The 25,172-nt window shown below is 41.0% G+C and overlaps 1 protein-coding gene across 3 annotated transcripts in view; it reads left to right on the top strand.

Moving 5' to 3' along the window:
• Positions 1-25,172, top strand: part of erg (ETS transcription factor ERG) — a 269,795-nt gene that overhangs the window by 64,710 nt on the left and 179,913 nt on the right. For 2 of the 3 annotated variants that reach the window (XM_043701336.2, XM_087992514.1), the window contains exon 3: positions 20,623-20,725. The exons of the other annotated variant lie outside the window; for it this stretch is intronic. In XM_043701336.2, coding sequence (XP_043557271.2) covers positions 20,669-20,725 — 57 coding nt within the window. In that variant the 5' untranslated portion in view covers positions 20,623-20,668. The remainder of the gene's footprint in view (positions 1-20,622; positions 20,726-25,172) is intronic. 3 annotated transcript variants of the gene reach the window in all.

Below are 25,172 nucleotides of genomic sequence, written 5' to 3'. Positions count from 1 at the left end.
ACCCCTCCAGTTCCTCGATACAACCACTACCAAAGACTGACTCATGCAGTCTCTCCTTGTTTCCCTCATACCTGCTGGTTACTGTGCACTGAACTGCTAAGCAAGACACAAGCTCCCCCATCTCCCCCACTTCCCCACCTCTGAAATGATCACTGAACTGGACTGAATGTTTTAGTTGTTTCATTTGTGATCACCTAAATTCAAAAAGGAATCAAATAAATAAAGAAGTGAAAAAAAACTCAATACTCCAAATATATGTATATTTTTCAAAGTCCTCTGTGTTTTGCAGCTAGTAAATAGTGTGTTTTCTGTGGGTGTAACACAGTTTCCACCCAGAGAGGTTTTAAGCTTCCTAACTAGTGATTTGTAATGTTAGTTTTAAGGAAAGGTATACATAATGAACCATATACTATAATTATTTAAAAATGCTACAAAGGAAACCCACCAGACCTGGGCTTTTGGAAGTTGAATAGATTAAACGTGCATCGTTAGTTAATGCCAGGTTCTGCTCCTGGAACTACTTTGCTTTAGGGTTTTGGTGGAGAGGCAGGCAGAAGGAAAAGTCAGAATTCATTTAAAACATTACTCTTCTCTATTAGTTTGGAATATTGTGGCACTGCACAGATTATACTCGGTGCACTTAGAGGTAACAATAAGTGGTCTGGTCACGTTCCCTGATCTAACCATCCGATATACATGTGAGAAAAATATGGGCAGACATTGTGCAGATCCTGCGAGAGTTTTATGGGATGGAAATTGTTGTTTAGGGGTGGAGGTGGTGGGGGCGGGTAGGAAATGTCATTGCCAAGATGTGGCAGACACATACACACATTCTCACGTGCCCAGTCAGCTCACTCTGTACTCCAGATGTCCAACTAACTACAGCTGTCTGCTCCTCTCAGCCACACTCACAATAAAAGGTAAAGACTATGTTATCCTTTACTGTTCAAGTTTTTAAATTGCTGTTATTCTGCAGTGTGCTGGGGGAGGGAGTGGGCTGGGGGATCGAGGAGAGGAAAGGGAAACTTCTACTGGTTTCTGCTTTTCATACGGAGAAAAATGCTTCATAATTTAATGGAAACAGAAACAGCTTATTTAGGATAAATGAAGAGCTTGCATTTTTATTTGGCCAGAATGTCTTGCATAAAATTATGGTGAGGATTGGTTGAATCTATAGTTAGGCAACAATTTCATGACAGATTTTTATTTTGGAAAGGATTATGTATGTACAGACTCATAACAACTGCACAACCCAGGGTGAGCCAATTCATGACACTCGGCTTCAAACCACCAATTCTGTTCTCTCTGCTCAACTCATTTCAGAAACCTACTCAGTGTTGCTGCTCATTGCATTTCACATGGTGTTTTTTTTTCATGTACCTAAACTCCTGCCAGTTCAATAACCGTTTAAGTGATGCAAAGGAAGCAGTGTAGCACTATCGAGCAAGATCAGTAAGTTTGAGTACCAACAATAGCAACATGTACAATTCTCATTTTTGTAAGAGCTGCCATTCACTCCTGTATATAAGGAAGCATTTGGTTGAACCTAAGTATTAGAGATACTCAATAAAAAGGCAGACGTTGAAACTTTGAGAGAAGCTCAGCAGATCATCTACTAAAGATATACTGTCGAGAATCGGTTGCTGGAAAAGCACAGCAGGTCAGGCAGCAACCAAGAAACAGGAAAATCGATGTTTCAGGCAAAAGCCTTTCATCAGGAATGCCCTTCATCATGATTCCTGATGAAGGGCTTTTGCTCAAAACGTCGATTCTCCTGCTCCTTGGATGCTGCCTGACTGGCTGTGCTTTTCCAGCAACACACTCTCGACTCTAATCTCCAGCATCTGCAGTCCTCACTTTCGCCTACTAAAGATATACTACCTAGGCCAAGAGCTAATTTGCACAGGATCAACAAGATTAAGGAGATAAATGTGTGGCTCAAGGATTGGTGTGGGAGAAACTGGCTCAAATTCATGGGACATTGGCACCAGTTATAGTCATAGAGTCATACAACACGTAAACAGCCCCTTGGGTCCAATCAGTCCATGCCGAACATACTCCCAAACTACACTAGTCCCACTTGCTTGTACTTCGCCCATATCCCTCCAAACATTTCTTATACATGTACTTATCTAAATGCATTTTAGACATTGTAAATGTAACTGCATCCACCATTTCCTCTGGAAGTACATTCCACACACAAATCACTCTCTATGTAAAAAAAATTCCTCTTTTTTTTAATCTCTCTCGCTAAACTTTAAAAATGTGCCCCCAGTCTTGAAATCCCTCACCCTTGGGACCTGCCATTCAACTTATCTATACCCCTCATTATTTTATAAGATCACCCCTCAACCTCCTAGTATCCAGTGAAAAATATCTCAGCCAATCCAGTCTCTCCTTTTAATTCAAACCCTCCATTCCTGGCAATATCCTGGCAAATTTCTTCTGAACCCTCTTCAGCTGAATAGTAACCTTCCTATTACAGAGAGATCAGAACTGGACACAGTACTCCAGAAGAGGCCTCATCAACATCCTGTACAACCTCAATAGTGGTGGAGGGTTGTTTTTCAGACTGGAGGCCTGTGACCAATGGAGTGCCATAAGGATTGGTGCTGGGTCCACTACTTTTCATCATTTATGGAAATGATTTGGATGTGAGCATAAGAGGTATAGTTAGTAAGTTTGCAGATGACACCAAAATTGGAGGTGTCATGGACAGCGAAGAAAGTTACCTCAGATTACAATGGGATCTTGGTCAGATGGGCCAATGGGCTAAGAAGTGGCAGATGGAGTTTAATTTAGATGTGGGAAAAGATCTGCCACCCTGCCTACCCATAGTAGGCCCACACAGAACATAGGAATGCAAACTTGGCCAAACTACACCAGAAACACCCAGAATGCCTCAGCAGGGACCAAACAGGCAGACAAGTGAAACCAGACAGCACTCACAGATAAGGGAATACAATTCCCAAAACATACTAACAATACCAGGTCAACACAGCTGTCCCAAAGCCCTGAGGGCAGTCTCATAACACAGCAATACCAAAGCAACACAAAGAACAGGTCAGACAGAGAGGGACCATCAAAGACATCATTTCCAGGACAGGACAATGGAAGCAACTTACTTTTTCAAAAGAGACATTCTCACCTACCTGCAAAGAGAGCTGGAATCTCCTGATCCCATTGATACTGTCAGGATGTTGGATCGTATCGGGAATCAGGACATTCTTCTGATAACTGTTTTGCAATTATCATCATTGTAACTAGATTACTCCATTTCCAAATACATTGTATCTTTCCCCATTTTAAATAACCTTCTTGTACAAGATTCCTAACTAACCTGGCATCATCCTCAGCTCGTGGAAGAGAATTCTTGCTACCTGGACAGTCTGTCTGTGCTGTTTCAGCTTAGTCAATTTCTCTTCCATGATATCGTGTACTAATAAACTGTTTGTTAATTTCACTTCGAACTGTGCTTTGTGATCTCTAATTTATTGGACTAATTTCTCCGACATTAGATAAATGCGAGGTGCTGCATTTTGGGAAAGCAAATCTTAGCTGGACTTATACACTTAATGGTAAGGTCCCAGGGAGTGTTGCTGAACAAAGAGACCTTGGAGTGCAGGTTCATAGTTCCTTGAAAGTGGAGTCGCAGGTAGTAGGATAATGAAGAAGGTGTTTGGTATGCTTTCCTTTATTGGATAGAGTATTTGAGTACAGGAGTTGGGAGGTTATATTGGGGGTGTACAGGACATTGGTTAGGCCACTGTTGGAATATTGCGTGAAATTCTGGTCTCCTTCCTATCGGAAATATGTTGTTGAAAGGGTTCAGAAAAGATTTACAAGGATGTTGCCAGGGTTGGAGGATTTGAGTGATAGGGAAAGGTTAAATAGGCTAGGGCTGTTTTCCCTGGAGCATTGGAGGCTGTTGGGGTGACCTTATAGAGGTTTATAAAATCATCAGGGACATGGATAGGATAAATAGGCAAAGTCTTTTCCCCAAGGTTGGGGAGTCCAGAATTAGAGGGCATAGGCTTAGGGTGAGAGGGGAAAGATATTAAAGAGACCTAAGGGGCAACGTTTTCACGCAGAAGGTGGTACGTGTATGGAATCAGCTGCCAGAAGATGTTGTGGCGGCTAGTAAGATTGCAACATTTAAAAGGCATCTGGATGGGTATATGAATAGGAAGGGTTTGGAGGAATGTGGGCCAGGTGCTGGCAGGTGGGACCAGATTGGGTTGGGATATCTGGTCGGCATGGACAAGTTGGATCGAAGGGTCTGTTTCCGTGCTGCACATCTTTATGACTCTATGACCCTATAATATCCTAACATTGAAATTCAAAGATCTGAACAATGAAGGCAAGCATGCTAAATTAAATTAACCACCCTATCTATATGTGGTGCAAAATTTTAAAAAATTATGTATTAAAAAACTACAATCATTGTGTTCCTGTTGGAGTGAAAGGTAAGGCTGGTAGAATTAGAGAACAATGGATGAATGAAGATATTGAGGTTCTAGTCAAGAATAAAAAAAAAGTTAGATAAAGACAACTAGGTTTAAATGAATCTCTTGAACAGTATAAAGAGTGTAGAGGTATTCTTAGGATGGAGATCAGGAAGGCAAAAGGGAGGATATGAGATAGCCTTGGCAAATTAGATTAAGGATAATCCAAAGATTCTACAAGTATGTTAAGAACAAGAGAATAACTAAAGAGAGGATAGAGCCCTTAAAGATCAAAGAGGTCATCTTTGTGTTGAACCACAGGAGATGGGAGAGACATTAAGTAAATTGGTTTTTACTGTGGAGGAAGAAATAGAGACCTGAGATCTCAGGGAAATAAATCTTGATGCTTTGAAAAGAGTACATGTTACAGAAGACAAAGTGATGGAGTTTTTCCAGAAAATAAGAGGGGATAAATCTCCAAGACCTGACCTAGTTTGTCCCTGGATTTTATGGGAAGCTCTGGGAAAAGAGGGAGTTGTTCTGATGAAACAGATAACAAATGATTCATGTTGGGACCAGTATCCTGGCAAATCGCACAACTAGGACTTTGGATAGGGCATTAATCTAAGCAGTAGTAGGGGTGGATCCATTGCATACAATGTTCAGCTCACTGCAGCGATACCAGTTTTGGGACTTGATACTGCAGTAACTTCCCTCTCTTAACTTCATACAGCTGAACACACGCTTAGCATCAGGAGAGACCGCACACGGCTACTATTGAAAGGATCATTGCTACTAACAGGTTATCTGTTGTTTGATATTTTCCGGCTGTTGTTATGATCCTACAAGTGTTTGAAGCTTTCTATAATTCTTTCAGGTTGTAAAAGTCTACTTCAGCAGATGTATTTTCTAACTTTAAAGCTTCTGTGCAAATCAGTTATTCCCCGGCATGGGTGTATTCATACACATTCCCTGTAGAATATGGAATAACTTAGAGATTCAACAGGCCACACAGAGCAGGCTAGGCTCTGACTGCCTCCAATTGCACACCACCTTGTGCTGCAAAAGGGTAGGTATTGTCGGAGCGTGTCCTGCAATGTGTTTGCTTACTGTGGCCTATATGATTGAAGTGCTGCTCAATTTGGATTTGAGGTGTACAGCAGTGCTATGCATGTAACAGTGAGGAAATATATATGAATGTTGGTCATGCTCATTTAGAATGTTAGAGATTGTTGGTAGACGAGTGGTAGGTGTGTGGTGATTTTAGTGCCTGAACCCAATAGAGTGGGATAGAGCTTTCTAAATTAAGCTTGACACTTTGTGTGAGAACATTGAACTTTTTGTGGTTCTGCAATCAGGTTCCTTGAGTCTTAATTCTGGCATTGACTACCATGACTATTGTTCCATTCTTTTTACCATAGATCTGGAGGGCTGACTTGTCCCTTGTGCAGAATGGATATCCCTCCTTCTTTCCATGTCCTGCGCCAAGAACTCTAGTGTGGAAGCAGGAACCTTGGAACCTGCTCTCTCTCAGGTTGTGCCAAAAGACTGATATCCATGCTGTGCACCTGGACAAATGTTAGCAAGCTAGCATTTGCCCCTCACTGGCAACATCATGGTATATCAGCAGCAAAGCCACACTGCCTAAGGCACATAGCTGGCATGAATGGCACTCCCTTGCAAATGCTACCCCATTGTCTCATCCTTGGTGCTGTTTAGCCACAACACCACCCACTTTACTTGTCTTTAAGTCCATTCTGTCTAAGCGCCCTCTAAGTCAGTGTTACCCTGTCCCTATTGACCACTTCTCATTGTCCAAATGGGGGACTTCAAATTCAGGCAAACAAATAAAAATACAAACATGAGCATTCATTCATAGGATGCAAAAAGCAACAAAAAACAAAACAAACAGAGGCTGAAATTTGCCTCCACCACACCAACCAAATTTAAGAATCACTACCAATGAACAATCGTACTCTGTTTCCAATTCTCTTCCAGAAATGGGTCTCTCAATGAGATCTGAACTGGAGTGCCCGATGCAGCTGAACCCTGTCGTAGATGATGTTAATTTCCTCCTTCCCAATGTCCTTGCTCTTCCCTCTTCAAAAGACTTCACACATTCCCCCAGCTCCTCATAATCGTTGGTAGCTCCACTTGTGCAGAATACAGCACACAGAATGATGCAGCACACTCTGGCTGGACTAAACTGGAGGGCATCTCCCCCCCCACACACTGGTCAAAGTAACAGAATAATATTTTCACACAAATAGATTAAATTATTGCAGAGGAATGGGATATTATACATTTTTGGTAGAAAAAGTAAAGAGAAGCAATAATAGTTAGCTACTCCAAGGGTATGGATTCAAACATCACACTGAGCAGCTGGTGGAAGAATTTGAATGAATTTAGTAAATCTGGAATTGAGAGCTAATCTCAGTAGTGATGTCCACGAAACTATAATAGGTCATTATACAGATCCATCTGGTTTTACCAATGTTCATTACAGGAAAGAAATGCCACAAGATACACTGCAGCAACTTGATGAAGTCCATAGACAGTACCTTCCAAACCTGCAACCTCTACACCTTCAAAGGACAAGGGCAGCAGATGCAGGGGAACACCACCACCATATGCAACTTCCCCTTCCAGTCACTCACCACTGACTTGGAACTATTTTGTCTTTCTGAGCAATTTTGAACTATTTTGAGCAAAAATCCTGCAATCCATTCCCTGATAGCACTGTGGGTGTTCTTATAATAATAGGAAGGGGAGTCATGGCCCCTTAAACCAATCTCATGAATCTTTTTTGCAACTTCTCAAATGCTGTCACATTCTTCCTAAAGGGAATACACATATTGGACACAATGCTCCACTTAAGGCCAAAAAATGTTTTAGAAAGGTTTATTATAGCTTCTTACTTTTGTATGGTATGCTTTCCAAGTCCTAGCTATAAGATATCAATGTAGGAATTTGTATGCGAGGTTCATTGTTTTAATACCAGTACTTTGAAGGGATTAATACTACCATTTAAACAATGGATAAAAATAATTTCATTCAGATATTGTTAAGCATTTGTAAACTGATCGCATGATGCATAATTTCGTTTGAATTAATATTTATAACCAGTAAAATTAGGGAATTTATTTTATAAATCAAGTGAGGTGCATGTCTTATGAATGATGACCTCCTCCAGTCCTACAGAAAACATCATGCCTAACCTTACCACATATTTAATTCTGTTAAACGTACATCCGCTATTCCCAGAAACTGTATTCTTGGATTGGAGTTTGATTAGGATTAGGGTGTCAGCAAACACTCAAAAACACTGCATAAAAACTGAGCAATTTGTAAAGCATAGCCCACTCAATCACTCCTTCAGCGACCTAGTCAAAACACAGAGCTTAAGTTCATTTTTAAAGAGGAGTGATGAGATTTCTAAAATATACTGTTGCCTTATGGTAGAATCTGGGAATGAACTGAGCATATGTCAAAACTGAAATTAATGGCTGAATAACAATGGAATCTCAGAGGCTTGAGTCTTGAATTCTGGTACTAAAGTGGTAAGTTTGGATCATATGCCAACAATGAATAATAGGTCGCTATTACACACATTCAAAGCTTGTGTTTGAATAAGATGAATGATGTACATTCCATCATGGTTGTTATAAACAGAAATGTTACTACTTTTCTGCCAGCCCTTTGAGGCCACTTCAATGTAGAGAGCCTCTGTCTTGGAGGATCAGCTGTGGGTGGCAATGCCAAAACTACTGACTTGTCAGGGGTTCTGAAGAGGTAGACTGCAATCCTTAATTAGGCAGCAACCTTGTTGGTGACCTCTTAGTTGGCAGTTGGGGGTAAAATTGCCTGTGCAGGCACAAGGGGCAGAATTTTGTTCTCACACTGGGACATGTGGTGAGCCAATAGAGCTGTCTGTGATTTCAGTTCCACTTTCATGGAGGGTTTTGCCTGCAACACTGACCACAGTGAGGTATGAAGCCTGATGTCAAGGCCCTCTCGCCTGCAGTCAAGACTAGAGTGGTGCTGGAAAAGCACAGCAGGTCAGGCAGCATCCGAGGAGCAGGAAAATCGACATTACGGGCAAAAGCCCTTTATCAGGATTTTCCTGCTCCTCGGATGCTGCCTGACCTGCTGTGCTTTTCCAGCACCACTCTAATCTAGATTCCCCAAACTCTGTACAATTGTAACAATAGCTTCCAATTTTTCAGAATTTTCCTAAAGACCGGATAACTTGTCTATAGTTTCCTCCTTTCTATTTCCTTCCTTTCTTAAAAAGTGGTACTACACCTGAGTTTCCCAAACTGCTGGAATCTTTCCAGAATCAGGGGAATTTTGGAAGATTACAATCAATGCATCTAATATCTCTTCAGCCACTTTCTTTAAAACCATAGACAATGGGATCCAAAGAATTTGTCAGCCTTTCATCCCATTAGCTTTTCTAGTATTTTTTTCTAATAATCATGCTTGTTTGAATTCCTCCCTCCCTTTCTTCTCCCACCTTGAATTTCTACTATTCAAAGGATGCTGTCTATGCTTTCTACTGAGGAGAGATACAAAATATATGTTCAAACACTACTATTTCCTTGATTCCCATTATTAATTTGCTGTTTCATTTCACCTAATGAACAAAATGTCTTATTTCAGCTATACTCTTCCTTTGTGTAATCTTTTTACAGCTAAAAGTGTTTGTTTTTATATTCTTGCCAGTTTTTCCTTCCATACTTCAATTTTTTTTTCCATTTTTAAAAATCACCCCTACTATTTTCCAAAATTTTCCCACCTTCTAGACTATCATTAAACTTTGCATCATTGTACATCTTTCCTTACAATTTGATACCATCCAATAACATTCCTACTTAGCCATGGATGGTGCATCCTTCTTTCACAATAGAATATATCTTTGTTGAGAATTATGAAAATCTCTTTAACTGTCTGCTGCTGCTTCTCAGTGTTTTACCTTTTAGGGCCTATTTTCCCAAGATTTCTTTTGTGTTAATCAAAGCTGTATGGTTGGATTGGGTTCTGCTAGAACAGTTTCTTCCAGAAATAACACAGATCAGCGAAAAGAAGATGGTATTTTCCTTTCCTTCCTTTTGTGAAAGCAGTGGTTTTGTATTTAATTAAGAAGTCAGTCAAAATTACACCTTGTCAAAAAATTTACAACCCGAACTATAAATAGTTATATCAACATCACTTGTGAAGCATACAGTCACATTAAAACAAGTAAAAATGATTGACCCAAGGAATTACCTTTTGAGTGTAAGAAACTTTTGGCAAAGCTCGTGCACTTACCCTCAATCTTGGTCTGATGGCAATTTTTGTTTAGGTGTCAGTAATGAAGGTACTTTTTCTTGTGAAAATGTGCAAAAAAAGTTGGAATAACTTTAAAATTAGAGCAAGGCCATTTCACACAGATTTTGGGAAGCACTTCAAATAAACCATAGTGGAAATCTGGGAATTTCTCTGCTCGAGGACGGAATGGCTCATCCTGTCTGTGTGGGCTGTAGTGATATGGTTTAAAGAACCTCATCTCAACACGTCTGAGCCACACTTTAAGTACTGGCTGTGGGAGAGATCAGAATCTCAGTGGCCTCAAATAAGTGAACATCGTGAGGAACTGTTTAACAGGCTGAGGAGGTCAGAATTGCAGTTTTCAAATATGATTCAGATGAATCCAAACAGTTTGGTGCACATTAATGTACTACTCGTGGGTTCAAAGTGATGACAGGAAGATTTTCAGCCTTTGGGGGATGTTGAGGTGAACCAAGCATAATTATCTCTGATTTGGCTGTGTAGATGCTTTCCTAAGCCTTGATGCTGCCTTTCTCCTTCTCTTCTGCAAAGCAACAGCAGGCCACATCATGGCCGCCATCTGCCCTTGCTGCTCACATGCTATAGCCAGCTCTTGCCTTTTGGAGAAGCTCGGCATCACTAATTGGTCACTGAGTTCTCTTCAGTTCAATTAGACCATTCACATTTAAAAATAGCATCATGTGAGCTACATGTGAGATTGGGTCTTGACATTTATAAAGGTGTTAGGCTCCTAGTCCTGTTTTGAAAATCCAAACCTATGTTTTTATTTGCATGAACCCAAATGTCAGCAGTGCATTTTTACCATTGTTTCACCTACATATATTTATTCTGACTATTACTTTGCAATCTGTATGAGGGAGAAGCTCCATCATTTTGTTTAGAACATATCTTTTTGGATCAGAGATTTTTTGCTGTAAATCTTAACATGTGTGCCGAGCCAAGAACCATGCACGTACCATGAGATTGAGGAAAGCACTCCTTCTGAATTGATATATTTCCCTCTGCTGAAGTTTTTTTGAGTCCTTCAAAATTAAGATTGATTAAGAGTTGGGCCTTTCCTTTGCCAAGCTGTTCAATTCGTTTCTTTTTATGTGAATTATTTCTGACTGTGGATAACGTCTGCAAGAAGTGAATGCAGCCAAGTTTTCATAAGTGAAGCCATAGCTAGTTTAAGCTAAATGTTGTTCATTTTTAAGGGAAAATATGTTATATCTTAGAAATTACAGTTGGTGATAGGTTAATTTAACATATTTTCATTTAATACCTTTGTCTGCTTTTTAATGGAATCATTAAACCACTTATTTCAACCCATTGCTTTTATTTTAATTTGATTAATGCCTGACTTACAAATTTTTTCTAAAGCTTCAATATTAAAGCATTGCTACAGGATGATATTAAGGGACACTAAAGTTACTATCCCTTTCATTCTGTTATGTATTGAAAGAGATGGTCTTTTTTAAAAAAGAATATAAAAGCTTAACTTATATTTCATACAGGTAGGATAATGACAAAAAAACCTTGCAGGTCTATTAGCAGCTATGAAGAGAAAAGATGGCAAGTGTTTTAGATGGAAAGCTTCAGTTGAGAGTCAACCACAGGCAAAGAACTGGAGTGGAATATTAGTGGCAAGGGATTTGGAGCTTTGAAAAACCATTGAATGCCATAACCCCCACCTCAGTCCATTCTATTGTGCATCTGATTACAGACAGATTTCGTTGTCTTTAAAAAAGGGTCTCTCCTCACAATACTTATTTATATTTTCTTATCAGTAATAGTGTATTTCCAGATTTATTTGTTTCTTATTCTATTGTTTAAGAGAGTTAGAAAACAAAAGCAGAATGTATTGCTGAGGGCATATAAGGCTGTTGTCACATTGCATTTGAAATATTATGAGCAGTTTTGAGCCCCGAATCTAAGGAATGATGTGCTGGCCGTGGGTGGGTTCCAGAGGAGGTTGACATGGATGATCCTGGAGATGCAGGGCTTGTCATATGAGGGGCAGTTGAGGACTTTGGATCTCTACTTGATGGAATTTAGAAAGGGGATCTAATTGAATCTTACAGAATACTGAAAGATCTGGATACAGCGAAAATGGGGAAGAGACCAGAATATGCAAGAACACAGCCTTAGATTGAAGAAATGACTCATTTGAACTGAGATGAGAAGGGATTTCTTCAGCCAGAGCATAATGAATCTGTGGAATTCTTTGCCGCAGAGGGCTGTGGAGGCCAAGTCTTTGATGGTAGTTTATACAGAGATAGATAGGTTCTTGATTAGTAAGGGAATCAAGGGTTATGGGGAGAAGCAGCAGCATTAGGTTGAGAAACATATCAGCCATGATTGAAAGGTGGAACAGACTTGATGGGCCAAATGGCCTAATTCTGCTCCCATATCTTACAATCTTATATTCAGCCTTATGTATATTGTTCTTCTTAATCTCAGGCACATATGTTTTACTAAAATTGAAATTTGGAATCATGCTGACTGATGTAATTAGACACCCAATAAGAGCTGCTATTATATACCAGCCCTATCTCCCAAAGCTAACTGTTCTCGAAAACTGGAATTGAACTCAAACTGAAATGAATGTTGGCTCTGTGTATCTCAGCATAGTCACTGGAAGGAATCCCATTCAATTGTACACAGTTTCCAGCTGGAATCATCAAGTCATTAAGGGACACAAGTAATTGACCGGGTAGTTGTAGTGGAAGATTTACATTGGAATCAAAGAATACCCAAGCAGCCTTGAGGTGCGAGAAAGCCTATTGATGCTCCGAATGCCTTATGCTTTCATGTGTATCATGGTAATCAGGAGCAGAAAGCTACTGTTTGAGATAGCAGCTAACTCTCTACATACATGAGTTCATAACCTTACAACTTTAGCAAATTATACACTATTTCACCCAGGTTTCCAATTGACCATCTTACACAGAGGTAGAGTAAGAAATAGAAAAAATATGCAGTGTCAACACTGTACATGAGTGGTAATGTTCTGAGGTTGAACTGAAGAAATATTTTATGGGAATAATGATGAAAAGACTGAATAAGTGACATGAATAAGTTTTGTGGGCAGTTTTGTGACTTTCTCTTTTAAACTCTGACGTTCTGCTTAATAGGTAGCTCAAGCAAAATTTAGTACCTTATTTTATGTACATGAGTCATAAACTATATCCTTCTTGTGGTCCTAACAAGAATTCACTTGTCATATTGTCGTTTAGGAGTCATCAGATTAGTCACTGATAAGATACCAGCGAGAATTGGACTAGCTATATAAAGTGTGACTAGAAGGGCAAATCAGAGGCTGAGAATTCTGCAGTGATTGACTCACCTCCTCACTGTTCACCACCTACAAGGCACAAGTCAGGATTGTGATGGAATACTCCCCACTTGCCTAGATGACTATAGCTCTAAGAGTCAAGTAGCTTGACACCATTCAGGTCAGAGCAGTCTGTGTGTTTGGCACCCCATCTACTTTATTTAACATTCAATCCTTCTACCGCTGAAAGCACCTTCTGCAAGATACATGGCAGCAATTCACTCAGTTTCCTTTGACAGCACTTCCCAAACCTACAGCCTCTACCACCTTGAAAAATAAGGGCAGCATATATGTGGGACGCCCACCATCTGCAAATTCCTCTCTAATTTACACACCTGATTTGTTTTGGAGATACTGGTGTTGGACTGGGGTGGACAAAGTTAAAAATCACACAACACCAGGTTATAGTCCAACAGGTGTAATTGGAATTACTTATTCAGCAGGTGGTTGTCCTGATGAAGCACCACCTGATGAAGAAACAGCACTTCGAAAGCCAGTGATTCCAAATGCACCAGGTTTGGAAATAGATCACTGTTCCTTCAGTGTTGCTGGGTAAAGGCCTCGGTCTCCCTTCCAAAGAGCATTCTAGATTACCTACCCCACATAGTCGGCAGTGAAATAGACTGGGTAAAAACAAGGACTTCAGATGCTGGAAACCAGAGTCTAGATTAGAGTGGTACTGGAAAAGCACAGCAGGTCAAGCAGCATCCAAGGAGCAGGGAAATCAATGTTTCGGGCAAAAGCCCTTCATCAGGAATAGAGGCAGGGTGTCTGCAGAGTGGAGAGATAAATGAGAGGGGGGTGGGGATGCGGAGAAAGTAGCATGGAGTACAATAGGTGAATGGGGGTGGGGAAGGAGATGATAGGTCAGAGAGAAGGGTGGAGTGGATAGATGGGAAGGAAGATAGGCAGGTAGGACAGGTCATGGGGACGGTGCTGAGCTAGAAGGTTGGAGCTGGGGTGAGGTGGGGGAAGGGGAAATGAGGAAACTGGTGAAATCCACATTGATGCCCTGGGGTTGACGTGTTCGGAGGGGGAAGATGAGGCGTTCTATCTCCAGGCGTCGGGTGGTGAGGGAGCGGCGGTGGAAGAGGCCCAGGACCTGCGTGTCCTTGGCAGAGTGGGAGGGGGAATTGAAATGTTGGGCCACAGGGTGGTGAGATTGATTGGTGCGGGTGTCCCGGAGATGTTCCCTAAAGCGCTCTGCTAGGAGGCGTCCAGTCTCCCCAATGTAGAGGAGACTGCATCGGGAGCAACGGATACAATAAATGATATTGGTGGATGTGCAGGTAAAACTTTGATGGATGTGGAAGGCTCCTTTAGGGCCTTGGATAGAGGTGAGGGAGGAGGTGTGGGCTCAGGTTTGCAATTCCTGCGGTGGCAGGGGAAGGTGCCAGGATGGGAGGGTGGGTTGTAGGGGGACGTGGACCTGACCAGGTAGTCACGGAGGGAATTGTCTTTGTGGAAAGCGGAAAGGGGTGGGGGGGAAATATCTATCAAAGTTTTACCTGCACATCCACCAATATCATTTATTGTATCCGTTGCTCCCGATGTGGCCTCCTCTACATTGGGGAGACTGGACGCCTCCTAGCAGAGCGCTTCAGCGAACATCTCTGGGACACCTGCACCAATCAACCACACCACCCTGTGGCCCAACATTTCAACTCCCCCTCCCACTCTGCCGAGGACATGCAGGTCCTGGGCCTCCTCCACCGCCGCTCCCTCACCACCCGACGCCTGGAGGAAGAATGCCTCATCTTCCATCTCAGAACACTTCAACCCCAGGGCATCAATGTGGATTTCACCAGTTTCTTCATTTCCCCTTCCCCCACCTCACCCCAGCTCCAACCTTCCAGCTCAGCACTGTCCCCATGACCTGTCCAACCTGCCTATCTTCCTTTCCACCTATCCACTCCACCCTCCTCTCTGACCTTATCACCTTCATCTCTCATTCACCTATTGTACTCTATGCTATTTTCTCCCCACCCCCACACCCCTCTCAGTTATCTCTCCACTCTGCAGGCACCCTGCCTCTATTCCTGATGAAGGGCTTTTGCCTAAAACGTAGATTTTCCTGCTCCTCGGATGCTGCCTGGCCTGCTGTGCTTTTCCAGCACCACTCTAATCTAGACTGCAGTGAAATAGAGGCAGCTCCCCAGTACCTTTTTAAGGGCACATAGGATTGGGAATAAATACTAGCCTAGCCAACAACATACACAACCCAGGAAAGAATGATGAAAAAAATACAAATTAAATTTAACAGATATTCATTCTGCATTAGAACATAGAACATAGAACAATACAGCACAGCACAGCCCTTTGGCCCTCGATGTGCCAAACCTTTATCCCATTCTAAGATCAAACTAACCTTCATATTCTTCATTTTACTATCATCCACATGCCTATCCAAGAGTTGTTTAAGTGTCTCTAATGTATCCCATTCTACTATCACTGCTGGCAGTGTATTCCACGCATTATCCATATAGTGACATGTTGACAGGTTGACTACAATGAGTGGTATATTTTACAAGTAAAATGTTTCAGTTCATAAAGATTCTATACAGATTAAAATCTCCAGTGTGGAGATTTATTTTTCTTATATGCGTTACATTTTTAGATTGCTGGTTGTTTTTACACTTGTCCAATTGCACACTTAGCTTTCCGTTTCAAAAGATGATGGTTTGTGGTTGTCAACTCCATGTTAATTGTAGCCTGAAATGACTCAGGAAGACACTCTGTCATGGCAGTATCTGCCATATTAGATGCAGTGGAAAGTTGTGTGATGTGCTGCTCTCTATTATAATTGGCTCCTCTGCTTGGTCAGCTCACTTTTTGTTTCTGTTATGTTCATGCCCCTCCAAATAGTCAGCTTCCAGAGGTAATGGCCATCAGCAACTGGTTCCAGTTTTTGCTGTCGATGTCTGCCATTATAATATCTCATTTATATTTTTCCATGGAGTGGAGAAATGGATGGTCAGGAGCTTTAGACCCAATGGCTAATGAACCATGCAGAAGACCTTTTAGTGTATGCCGTCATCCATCTGATGAATGTGGCTGAGCCAATATACATGTCATTTGCTTAGCAATGGAATTAACACACTCTAGGATCTTTGCATTGATGGCTTTGCTCTGCCAAGTGATGCTGCAGAGACAGTGAGAGAGGAAACTGTATAGCTTTGTCTCGTGCCTAGCAAATATTGTCCAGGTCTCATCACAGAGTGCGCTGAGGATACAGGCTTGGTGGATGCACAGTTGATGTTTCTCAGTCAGGTTGCTGTTTCTCACTCCCTTACTCAGCTTGGATACGACAGCTGCAGTTTTTGTGATGCATCTGTTGATTTCAGCATCTAGTGACACATTGCTGGTGATTGTGGAGGTTAGACATGTGAAGCTATCAATAGCCTTCAGCATCAAACTTGCAAACTGAGGCAAGGAAATTCTAATGGAAGAGATTAGAGTGGCAGAGCGTGATAAACTGGAGACTGAGACTTTACTCACATTATTCATCAATTCAGACAAGAATCTGGGCCACAGTGCTTGTGCATTGGTCTGAGTCAGTTTGCTACAGATTTTTTTGATTTTATAAAATATGTGAAATGAATAAAGGGTGACACGTTCAACAAAGAAATATGATTATTGTTTAACCAGAAAATCTCTTCCAGCTGCTTATAACAGAGCACGCGACAGTAATCAATTCCTGCACATGCACTTCATCTGGACATTTTCCTGTTTGGTGAAGTTGATTTTCTGCTGAGTAAATGTGCCTCCGAAAGTTTTCCTTCAATATAAGAGCCACAGTGGGCCAGACTTGCTTCAGCTTTCCTGAATAGCTAATGTACACCACGTGATGTGATAGCAAGCCTTCTCCTCACTATAGTCTCGCACTCTCTCACTTTCACATACTCACGCTTCTCACTCTTTCACTTTCACTCTCATTCTCATAGGCTGCCATTTTCACATACTCACACTTTCTCACTCTGAAGCACTTGCTCTCTCTTTTAACACTCTGACACCCTCACTCTCACGTTCTCACGTTCTCTCATACACTCACTAGCTCACCCTCATACACTCACTAGCTCACCCTCAGTCTCTCACTTGCTCACAATTCTCATTCTATCTCACACACTCACTTTTACAATTCTGACCCATTTCTCACACTGTCATTCTCACATTCACTGTCACACAGTCTCTCTCTCACATGCACTCTTGCTCTCATTCTTACAATCATACTCTGACATTCTCTCACACATTAACTCTCTCAGACTCTCACTCTCACAAACTCACCCTCTCAAACAGTCACTCTTTCAAACAGCTACTCTCTCATACTCAATCTCACAAATTGATTTACCCATGCAATCTGTTGGGTGGAAGTGAAGGTGTGATGGTGTTGTCACTGAAGTAGTATTGCAGAGACTCAGATAATGCTACTGGAACCTGGGTTTTAATCCTACCACAGCAGATGGTGGAATATGTGTTTTAAAAATGTTAAAATGTGCCGGCACAAAAAACGAATTTGTGGCCTGGGACAGATCAGCCAATGATCTTGCTGAATATGGAGCAGGCTTGACGGACTGAATGGCCTACTCTGGCTTCTATTTCTTATGTTCTTATGTTATGTTCACACTGTCACTCTCTCGCATGCTCTCACGTTTACTCTCCAAGAAGATCCCAGCTTTTAACATGTCCCTTACTGAATTAGTAATGTTACAATTGGCATCATCGCTCCTAGGTGAGGTGGCAGTAGGATCACAGAGTTCTAATCTTCATTCCATGTAAGGGGTGTAACTGATAACTTTTCAGGATCAAATTATTGCTTTTTTGTTCAAGAGTATTAAGTCTTGAGCAGATGTTGGCCCCAGTTTTGTTCCAGTGTAATGTGTGCAGGGCCAGGAAAAATCCTGGTTCCATGAAGCCAACCTTGAAAATGGTTGACTGCACTCCCTAGTTTAGGCCTGGGCCAGGGACATAGGTTGCATTATGAGCCAGACCTGGTGATCAAGGAAGAGCTAGTTCCCAAGGCATGCTGGGTGGAAAGCCTGAATAAACTATCAAGTTCACATGGATGCAAATTAAGACTTTTGCTCCTTCCCTATGTTGCAAACTAAAACTAATATTTGGGTAGCTAAAATCCCCTACAATTACTGCCTTATTATTCTCACATTTATCTAAAATTTGATTGCAAATTTATTTCTCTTTCTTTCCATGTTTGGGGCATATATTGCACATCCAACACTATGCTTGCCATTTGTGTGTTTTTTAAACTATATATATATATATGTGGTCTCATTTGATGATTCTTCCAAGATACATCCCTCCTCACTGCTATAAATGATTCCTTGGTCAATGTTAAGACCTCCTCTCCTTTCTACCTCATCTGAATACCCTATAATCAGGCATGTTGAGCGGCCAATCCTACCCATCTTTCAGTTAAGTTTTGGTCTTAGCTATCATATCATACACCCATGTGCCTATCTATGCTTGGCTCATCTGACCTATTCCTCAAATTCCTTGCATTATGTTCCATTTAGTGCTTCTTGAATTAACTGTTTTTATCTTGTATACCTTTCCTCTGCCTTTCAGACTCATTTACTAGCATTTTAACTTCTAATTGCTTTTCTCCCATCTGACTTACTTGTTTGAATCCCCTCCTGCTGCCAATCTAGGTTTTAAACCACATTAACTAATCTCCCCAGAAGTAGCTTGGTTCCATTCCTATTCAGAGTAACCCAACCAATTTGTACTTGCTTGGATTGTATCATTGCTGTTTGTTTTTCAATTTGGGATGTTTGGGATTTTGAGATGGAATATAGGTTGCTCATTCCTCATAAATATATGTTAATGCAAGGGCCCTAAGTGAAAGGACAGATGAGCTGAGCATAGGCAGGCATACGGGTATACACAAGGTTTGTGAAGGTTTGTAGCTCAGGTTGGGATTTAGGGTGTAGGTTTGCTCGCTGAGCTGTAGGTTTGATATCCAGACGTTTCATTGCCTGGCTAGGTAACATCATCAGTGGCGACCTCCAAGTGAAGCGAAGCTGTTGTCTCCTGCTTTCTATTTATATCTTTCTCCTGGATGGGGTTCCTGGGGTTTGTGGTGATGTCATTTCCTGTTGAACAGGAACCCCATCCAGGAGAAAGATATAAATAGAAAGCAGGAGACAACAGCTTCGCTTCACTTGGAGGTCGCCACTGATGATGTTACCTAGTCAGGTAATGAAATGTCTGGATATCAAACCTACAGCTCAGCGAGCAAACCTACACCCTAAATCCCAACCTGAGCTACAAACCTTCACAAGCCTTGAGCAAACCTACACCGTATATGATCTAATAACTCATACTCATGCTCCGTCACAGAAATAATCACTTAACATGACTTTCCAAGAAATGGCCAATTCATGGTCTGATGTCAATGTACAGAGATGGCAGACTCCTGACCTTGGAGGGACAATTGGAGGCTCTTCAGCCATGAGAGAATGGCCACCATCTGTTGATGTGGGTTAGAATGAGAGAGAAACAGCAGGACAAGAGGTAGGAGCTCTCTTGGCACTTTGCATAAGACTGAAAAAAAGAACCAGCCAGAGCTAACAGTTTGCCATTGTGGAGGGGTGTGACCATACAGCGACAGTTGTGGGTCTTCTTTCTACACTGACAGTGAGGAAGAGCCTTTAAGTTATCCTGGAAGACTCCTCCCTCTTACTGATGCCTCTATCAACTCCATGCCCCCTCCCAGCCTCACCTATTCTGATCCCCTTATTGCTTCAGCCAACGAGCTGTTACACTTCCAACCTTCCAACCTTCTTGAAAATAAACTGGAGAAGGGACTGTGTAGTTCCATTTCAGTGTCTTTTTGCCCAGGCAGCTCCAGTCTGTTTTATCCAGAATGTTCCACACAATGGCAATGCCTTGTGTATTGGAATCTTTGCACAGCCTGCAGCTATGTGACATGCTGGATGAGACAAATAACCAGATAAAAATCTAACTGTGGAAAAACATCTGGAAAAGACTTTGAACCGGCTGGTTTGCAATGCAGAGTAATGCCAACAGTGTGGGTTTGATTACTATACTGGCCAAGGTTACCATGAAGGACTCTCTTTCTCAGCCTCTCCCCTTGCCTGAAGTGTTGTGAGTCTCAAGTTAAACCAACAACAGTCCTCATCTCTCTCTCTCTCTCCATCTCTCTCTCTCTCGAAGGAGAGAGCTGCCCTCTGGGACACCAAGAGACAACTTTGACCTTGACTATTGTCATGTGGTGCTTACGTTTTCAACCCATTGATGTCCTTCTATGCCACAACTAATCTTGAAGGACTTTAGTAGATCCTCAGGTTCCCTATTCCCTGGGAAAGGAACCAGCATTGTTCAGCCTTGCACAAGCTGAGCAGTGATCCCGGGTCAGTATGGTGTGAGGCCTGACTTAAATGATCATCCTGAGCAACATGCAGGATATAAAACAGTGCTAAAGGTTAGAGGCTGAGTGAGCATCAAGGTCCCAGAGATCTTGCAGTGACTGTCAATACAAATTTAATCTTTCAGTGAAGACGTCATCATTCATCAACTGAATGGAAAGTCCAGGCTGTCGATGTTGACCATGACACCTGCTGTTGGAAAAAATCCGCCTTCCACACGGCAACAACAGGTCAGACTCCCGTTTGCTTGTGATACAGTAACACTGCTCTAAATATGCATGGGTAAATATACCAAACATTATGCAGGGAAGTGGTCTTCACTGACCACACAAAGAGGAATCATAGGAAACCAGCTGAAACTGTGTGGTATAAACTCTGCATCCAGTGTAGTATTTTTATTTGATGTGGAATGTTTATGTTAGCCCATGACTTAGAACTAGATGTCAGTAATGAGTTATTGAAAGATTCAACAGACACTTATTACAGTCCTGGTATTGACACAGATATTACAGTCACAGGCACCTCAGTGTGTTGGCTAATATTAAGCTTTTCATTAACAAACACTGTGCGTGCTATGTTAAAGGTTATGTACATCAGTACATTCTGTTTCAAGTGGTCCCAGCTAAGATGGAACCTGACACCTTTATACACTCAGGACATATGCTGTGATCTGGTGATGATGTTAGGAGTTTTACTGCATGCTGGTAGTATGTGAGACAGAATACAACGCCGGCAGCAAATCTGTCATCTCCATGCTGTCCCTAAGCAAGTGCTATTCAACTAGTTACATTGCCCTACCTTTTTCTATAGCTCTGCACCCTAGACTCATTCTTGTAGATCTTTCCTGCACCCTTTCCAGTGCCTTTATATCCCTCCTAAATCGTGGTGCTGAGAATTGGACACAATATTCCAGATGAGGTCAAAACTCATTTTTAAAAGTTCACTATAAATTCTTTGCATTTGTAGTCTATGCTTCCAATTAAAAAGCCCAGGATGCTGTATGTCTACTTAACCACTTTTCCAAATATCCATTTCACCTTCAATGACATAGAAACATATGTTGCCTGGCTTCTCTTCTCCAGTCCCTTTAGAATTGTAATCGGAAATGTATAACTATATTCCAATGAGACAGTAAAGAGGTCCATTGACTGAAGACTAGGTTGGATGAATGAGGAGATTAAATTCAAAACTGAGATTAAACATATTGACCATGGCAAAAGATAAGGTAGAAAGCCATTGAAAACCTAAGAGTTTATGAAACTGAGAAAATGGTGCTGAAAGAGATCAACCAGGAATTTTAACAGCAAATTCCATAAAAGCATGCATAACAAATAAGTAGGCTTAGAAATTTTAATATTAAATGTTCGTCAAGGAAGGCTAGATGAAGCAAGATTTAAATTAGACAAACTTGTAGAGGAAGCTGAAGGGACAGCTGGGTACTAAATAGGTAAAACAGAAAATGGCAGTAACATCCTTGACAGGTCAATTTCTCTCAACGTTTCCAATTTCTAATTTACATCTCCAGCTTCAGCAGCATTTCTCCCTCACTATGTAAAAAGGTACTTTATTTCAGTTTCCACAGATGAGATGATCAGTAGAATTGCAGAACCATCAAATGTAGATATATCACATTATTCATCGATAACAACTTGTACTTATGTTGCATCACTAATCTCAATGCAGGCATTTCACAGAAAACTCTCAAAATTTTATCATCAGAAAATTGTAATTAAAACGTGACTAAACGTGGACAAATAACAAATGTAATGGTTTATATCAGGGAATCCAAGGAAAATAAAGCAGAGGCCTTGACTCAGTTTCTAAATTTTGAACTACCTCCTCCAATCCCACTATTGGCCCTAATTTGGTGTCATTTGAAAATTAACCATATGTGACTGGAAATGTCAAAGGTCATTGTTAGGTTGGCTGGATGTGCACTTTGGAGACAGCTCCCATTTATTGTAGAAATCTGTGGAGCAATACATTTTAAAGCATGGGAAAATAAACATGCTGAATTATTATTTTTATTGTGATGTAAAGGAACATAGAGATCAAGACGTCCAGGTCATCTTACACCATAACAAAGGCATAGAATATAAAAGCAAGATGCTAAATGTGGACCCAATATTAGTTAATTTGTAGCAGAAGGGTTGTGGACTGTTATTGGTGCAGTCTTTCTATACAGGATATAAAACTAATGGGGAAAACCTTATACAGTTTAACCAGTATATGATTGAAAATGAGGTGTTTAGAGTAATGTAGAAGGGTTTATCTTCAATGGAGCTGAGAAGGTTAACAGTGACTTGACAGATGTCATCAAGGAAATGGACGGTATATGGTTGTTAAGGCGATAATGAGAGAGTGCAAATTTGACATTGCCATGAAAAGCATTAAATGGGAGTTTAGAAAAATATTTTTTTCTGAGGGAGGTAAGAAGCTGGAACCAAGTTCTTTTTCAAAAGGAATTATGCTTTGAGCAGAAAAAGAGGCACACTAAAAGGTGTGGGTAGAGAGCAGTAGTGTGAGATTAGTATAGATGGCTTATCTGGACAAGTTTCCGAGCACAGACTAGGTGAACTAAAATAAATTGATCACTAGATGGATTAAGAAAAAGTAATATCATCAAATAATGGTGAGTTTGTATGAGAAAAATGCTAATCACAAAGTACAGCCCAAATTTAAACATGTAATTTGAAGTTTTGATTTTCCACCCTCAAGTTATATGACTTAGTTGGTGGAATTCCTGTGTCATCCTTAATTTCAGCATAATGTAGTTCAAAATAGAGACAAAGTCTCCTATTAGGCCCAACAATAGAGATAGACTTCCTCTTCATCAAAATGGTTCTGATTTTACTGCAGCCAACGCGTGGGAATTTCTCTTGATTGTCCTTAAATCTAATCTCAAGGGAACATCCCCATCATTATTAACTTTGTAAATGGCATATGAATATGCCTATTTCTGCTTAGCTGTGTGCTGTGGGCCTGTGCCCAGCAGGATCTGGGTGGAAACTACCGAAACGCATTTAATTAAAGTTCTTACAGCCTTCAGATGTTTTGTCCATCAGTGTCCTTGGACTTAAACAAAGGCCACAGAGGTCAAAGGATAGCTCTACCCTTATTATTTTTGTACAATCTTATAATTTCTTCATATTTTTTCAACATCTCCTCAGGCTGAGATGTAACTTGGATCTGGTTGTTGTTGACAGGATGAGGAAGAAGGTTTGTTGAAGGAATTTTAACAGTTACAATGAGCAATACGAACTGGCCCAGCGAGTGACAACAATGTCCCTCAAGTGATTTTAAAAATATATAATAAAATAAAAAAGGACGAGAAAGGCAAAAGTGAAAGTATAATACTTAGACAATGAGGATTGAGAATTAACAATAGGGAACCACTGTTGTGGAAGAATCACTCAATATTCTGTAAAGGATTACCAGGAGATGGAGAAAATCCTTCACGAAATTAAACTTTAAATTTGCAAAATCAAAGCTGTGACAGCTAGAAAATGTCTTCCCTGTCTGCCCACAAGACCTTTGTTTCTCAGCAGTTTATACAGTGTTAGGTTCCCGCACTTATCTAATGGCATTAGCATACCCAATCATGCTGGCTTGTTTTGTCTTCCTAACCTAATCATCTTCTGCCTCACTGATTCACTACATTACACTTAACCTATCACATTACAACAACATCGCCTTCAGTATTACTTCATCTATCAGTGATTTAACCAGCCTATCACAGCGCACAACCATTATCTGTTACTGGAGTCCTGGAGTTTGACTCTGTGCATGCATTACAACACTAAGTTAGTTACATAACTGCCAAATTAACTTCCATACCAGGAATTGGCAAAGGAGTTGAATAATACCTTGCTGACTAATTGTCTAATGAATAGAAGGTGGAGAGTTGGGATTAAGTGGGGGAATGGGGAGGGGGTGGGTCGTAGGGAAGAACAATGGTGGCAATTCCTGAACCTCAACCTGTACCAGTGGAGTGCCACAGGGATCAGTGCTGGGTCACAATTATTCATAATATAAGCCAATGATTTGGGTGATGGAAATGAATGTACTATTTCCAAGTTTGCAAATGACACAAAAAGATGGGAAAGCAAGTGGTGAGCATGACACAAGAATCTGCAGAGGGGCAGAGGCCGACTATAAGATCATAAAGCATAGGAGCATAAATAATACATTCATTCCATTGAACCTGCTCTGCCATTAAATGACATCATGATTGATATGAAAATCCACAACTCCACTTACCTGTCTTTCCCCAAAATCCTTGATTTCCTTACTGATTAAAAATCTCTTGCTCTCAGCCTTGAACATAACCTCTACAGCCCTCTGTGGTAAAGAATCACTACTCTCTGAGAGAAGAAATTTCTCTTCATCACTGTCCTAGATGGGTGACCCCTTATACTGAGATCATGCCCTCTGGCCTTAGACTCTCCCACAAAGGGAAACAATTTCTCTGTGAGTACCCTGTAGAGCCCCTTAATAATTGTGTATGCTTCAATTCATTCTTCTAAACACCAACGAGTACAGGCCCAACTTCCTCAACCTCTCCTCAGAAGAAATTCTCTCCAAGATCAAACTAGTAAACTTTCTCTAGACAGCCTCCAAAGCCAGTATGTTTTTCTTAAGATACAGTGACAAAATCTGTTCACAAACTTTAGGTAT

The sequence above is a fragment of the Chiloscyllium plagiosum genome, unplaced genomic scaffold (genome assembly GCF_037043375.1).
Source record: "Chiloscyllium plagiosum isolate Xiang-an unplaced genomic scaffold, Cpla_swu_hap1 HiC_scaffold_12, whole genome shotgun sequence".
Classification (NCBI taxonomy): Eukaryota; Metazoa; Chordata; class Chondrichthyes; order Orectolobiformes; family Hemiscylliidae; genus Chiloscyllium; species Chiloscyllium plagiosum.
Note: the sequence above shows the minus strand (reverse complement) of the source record. Positions and strands in the feature narration are given on the sequence as shown.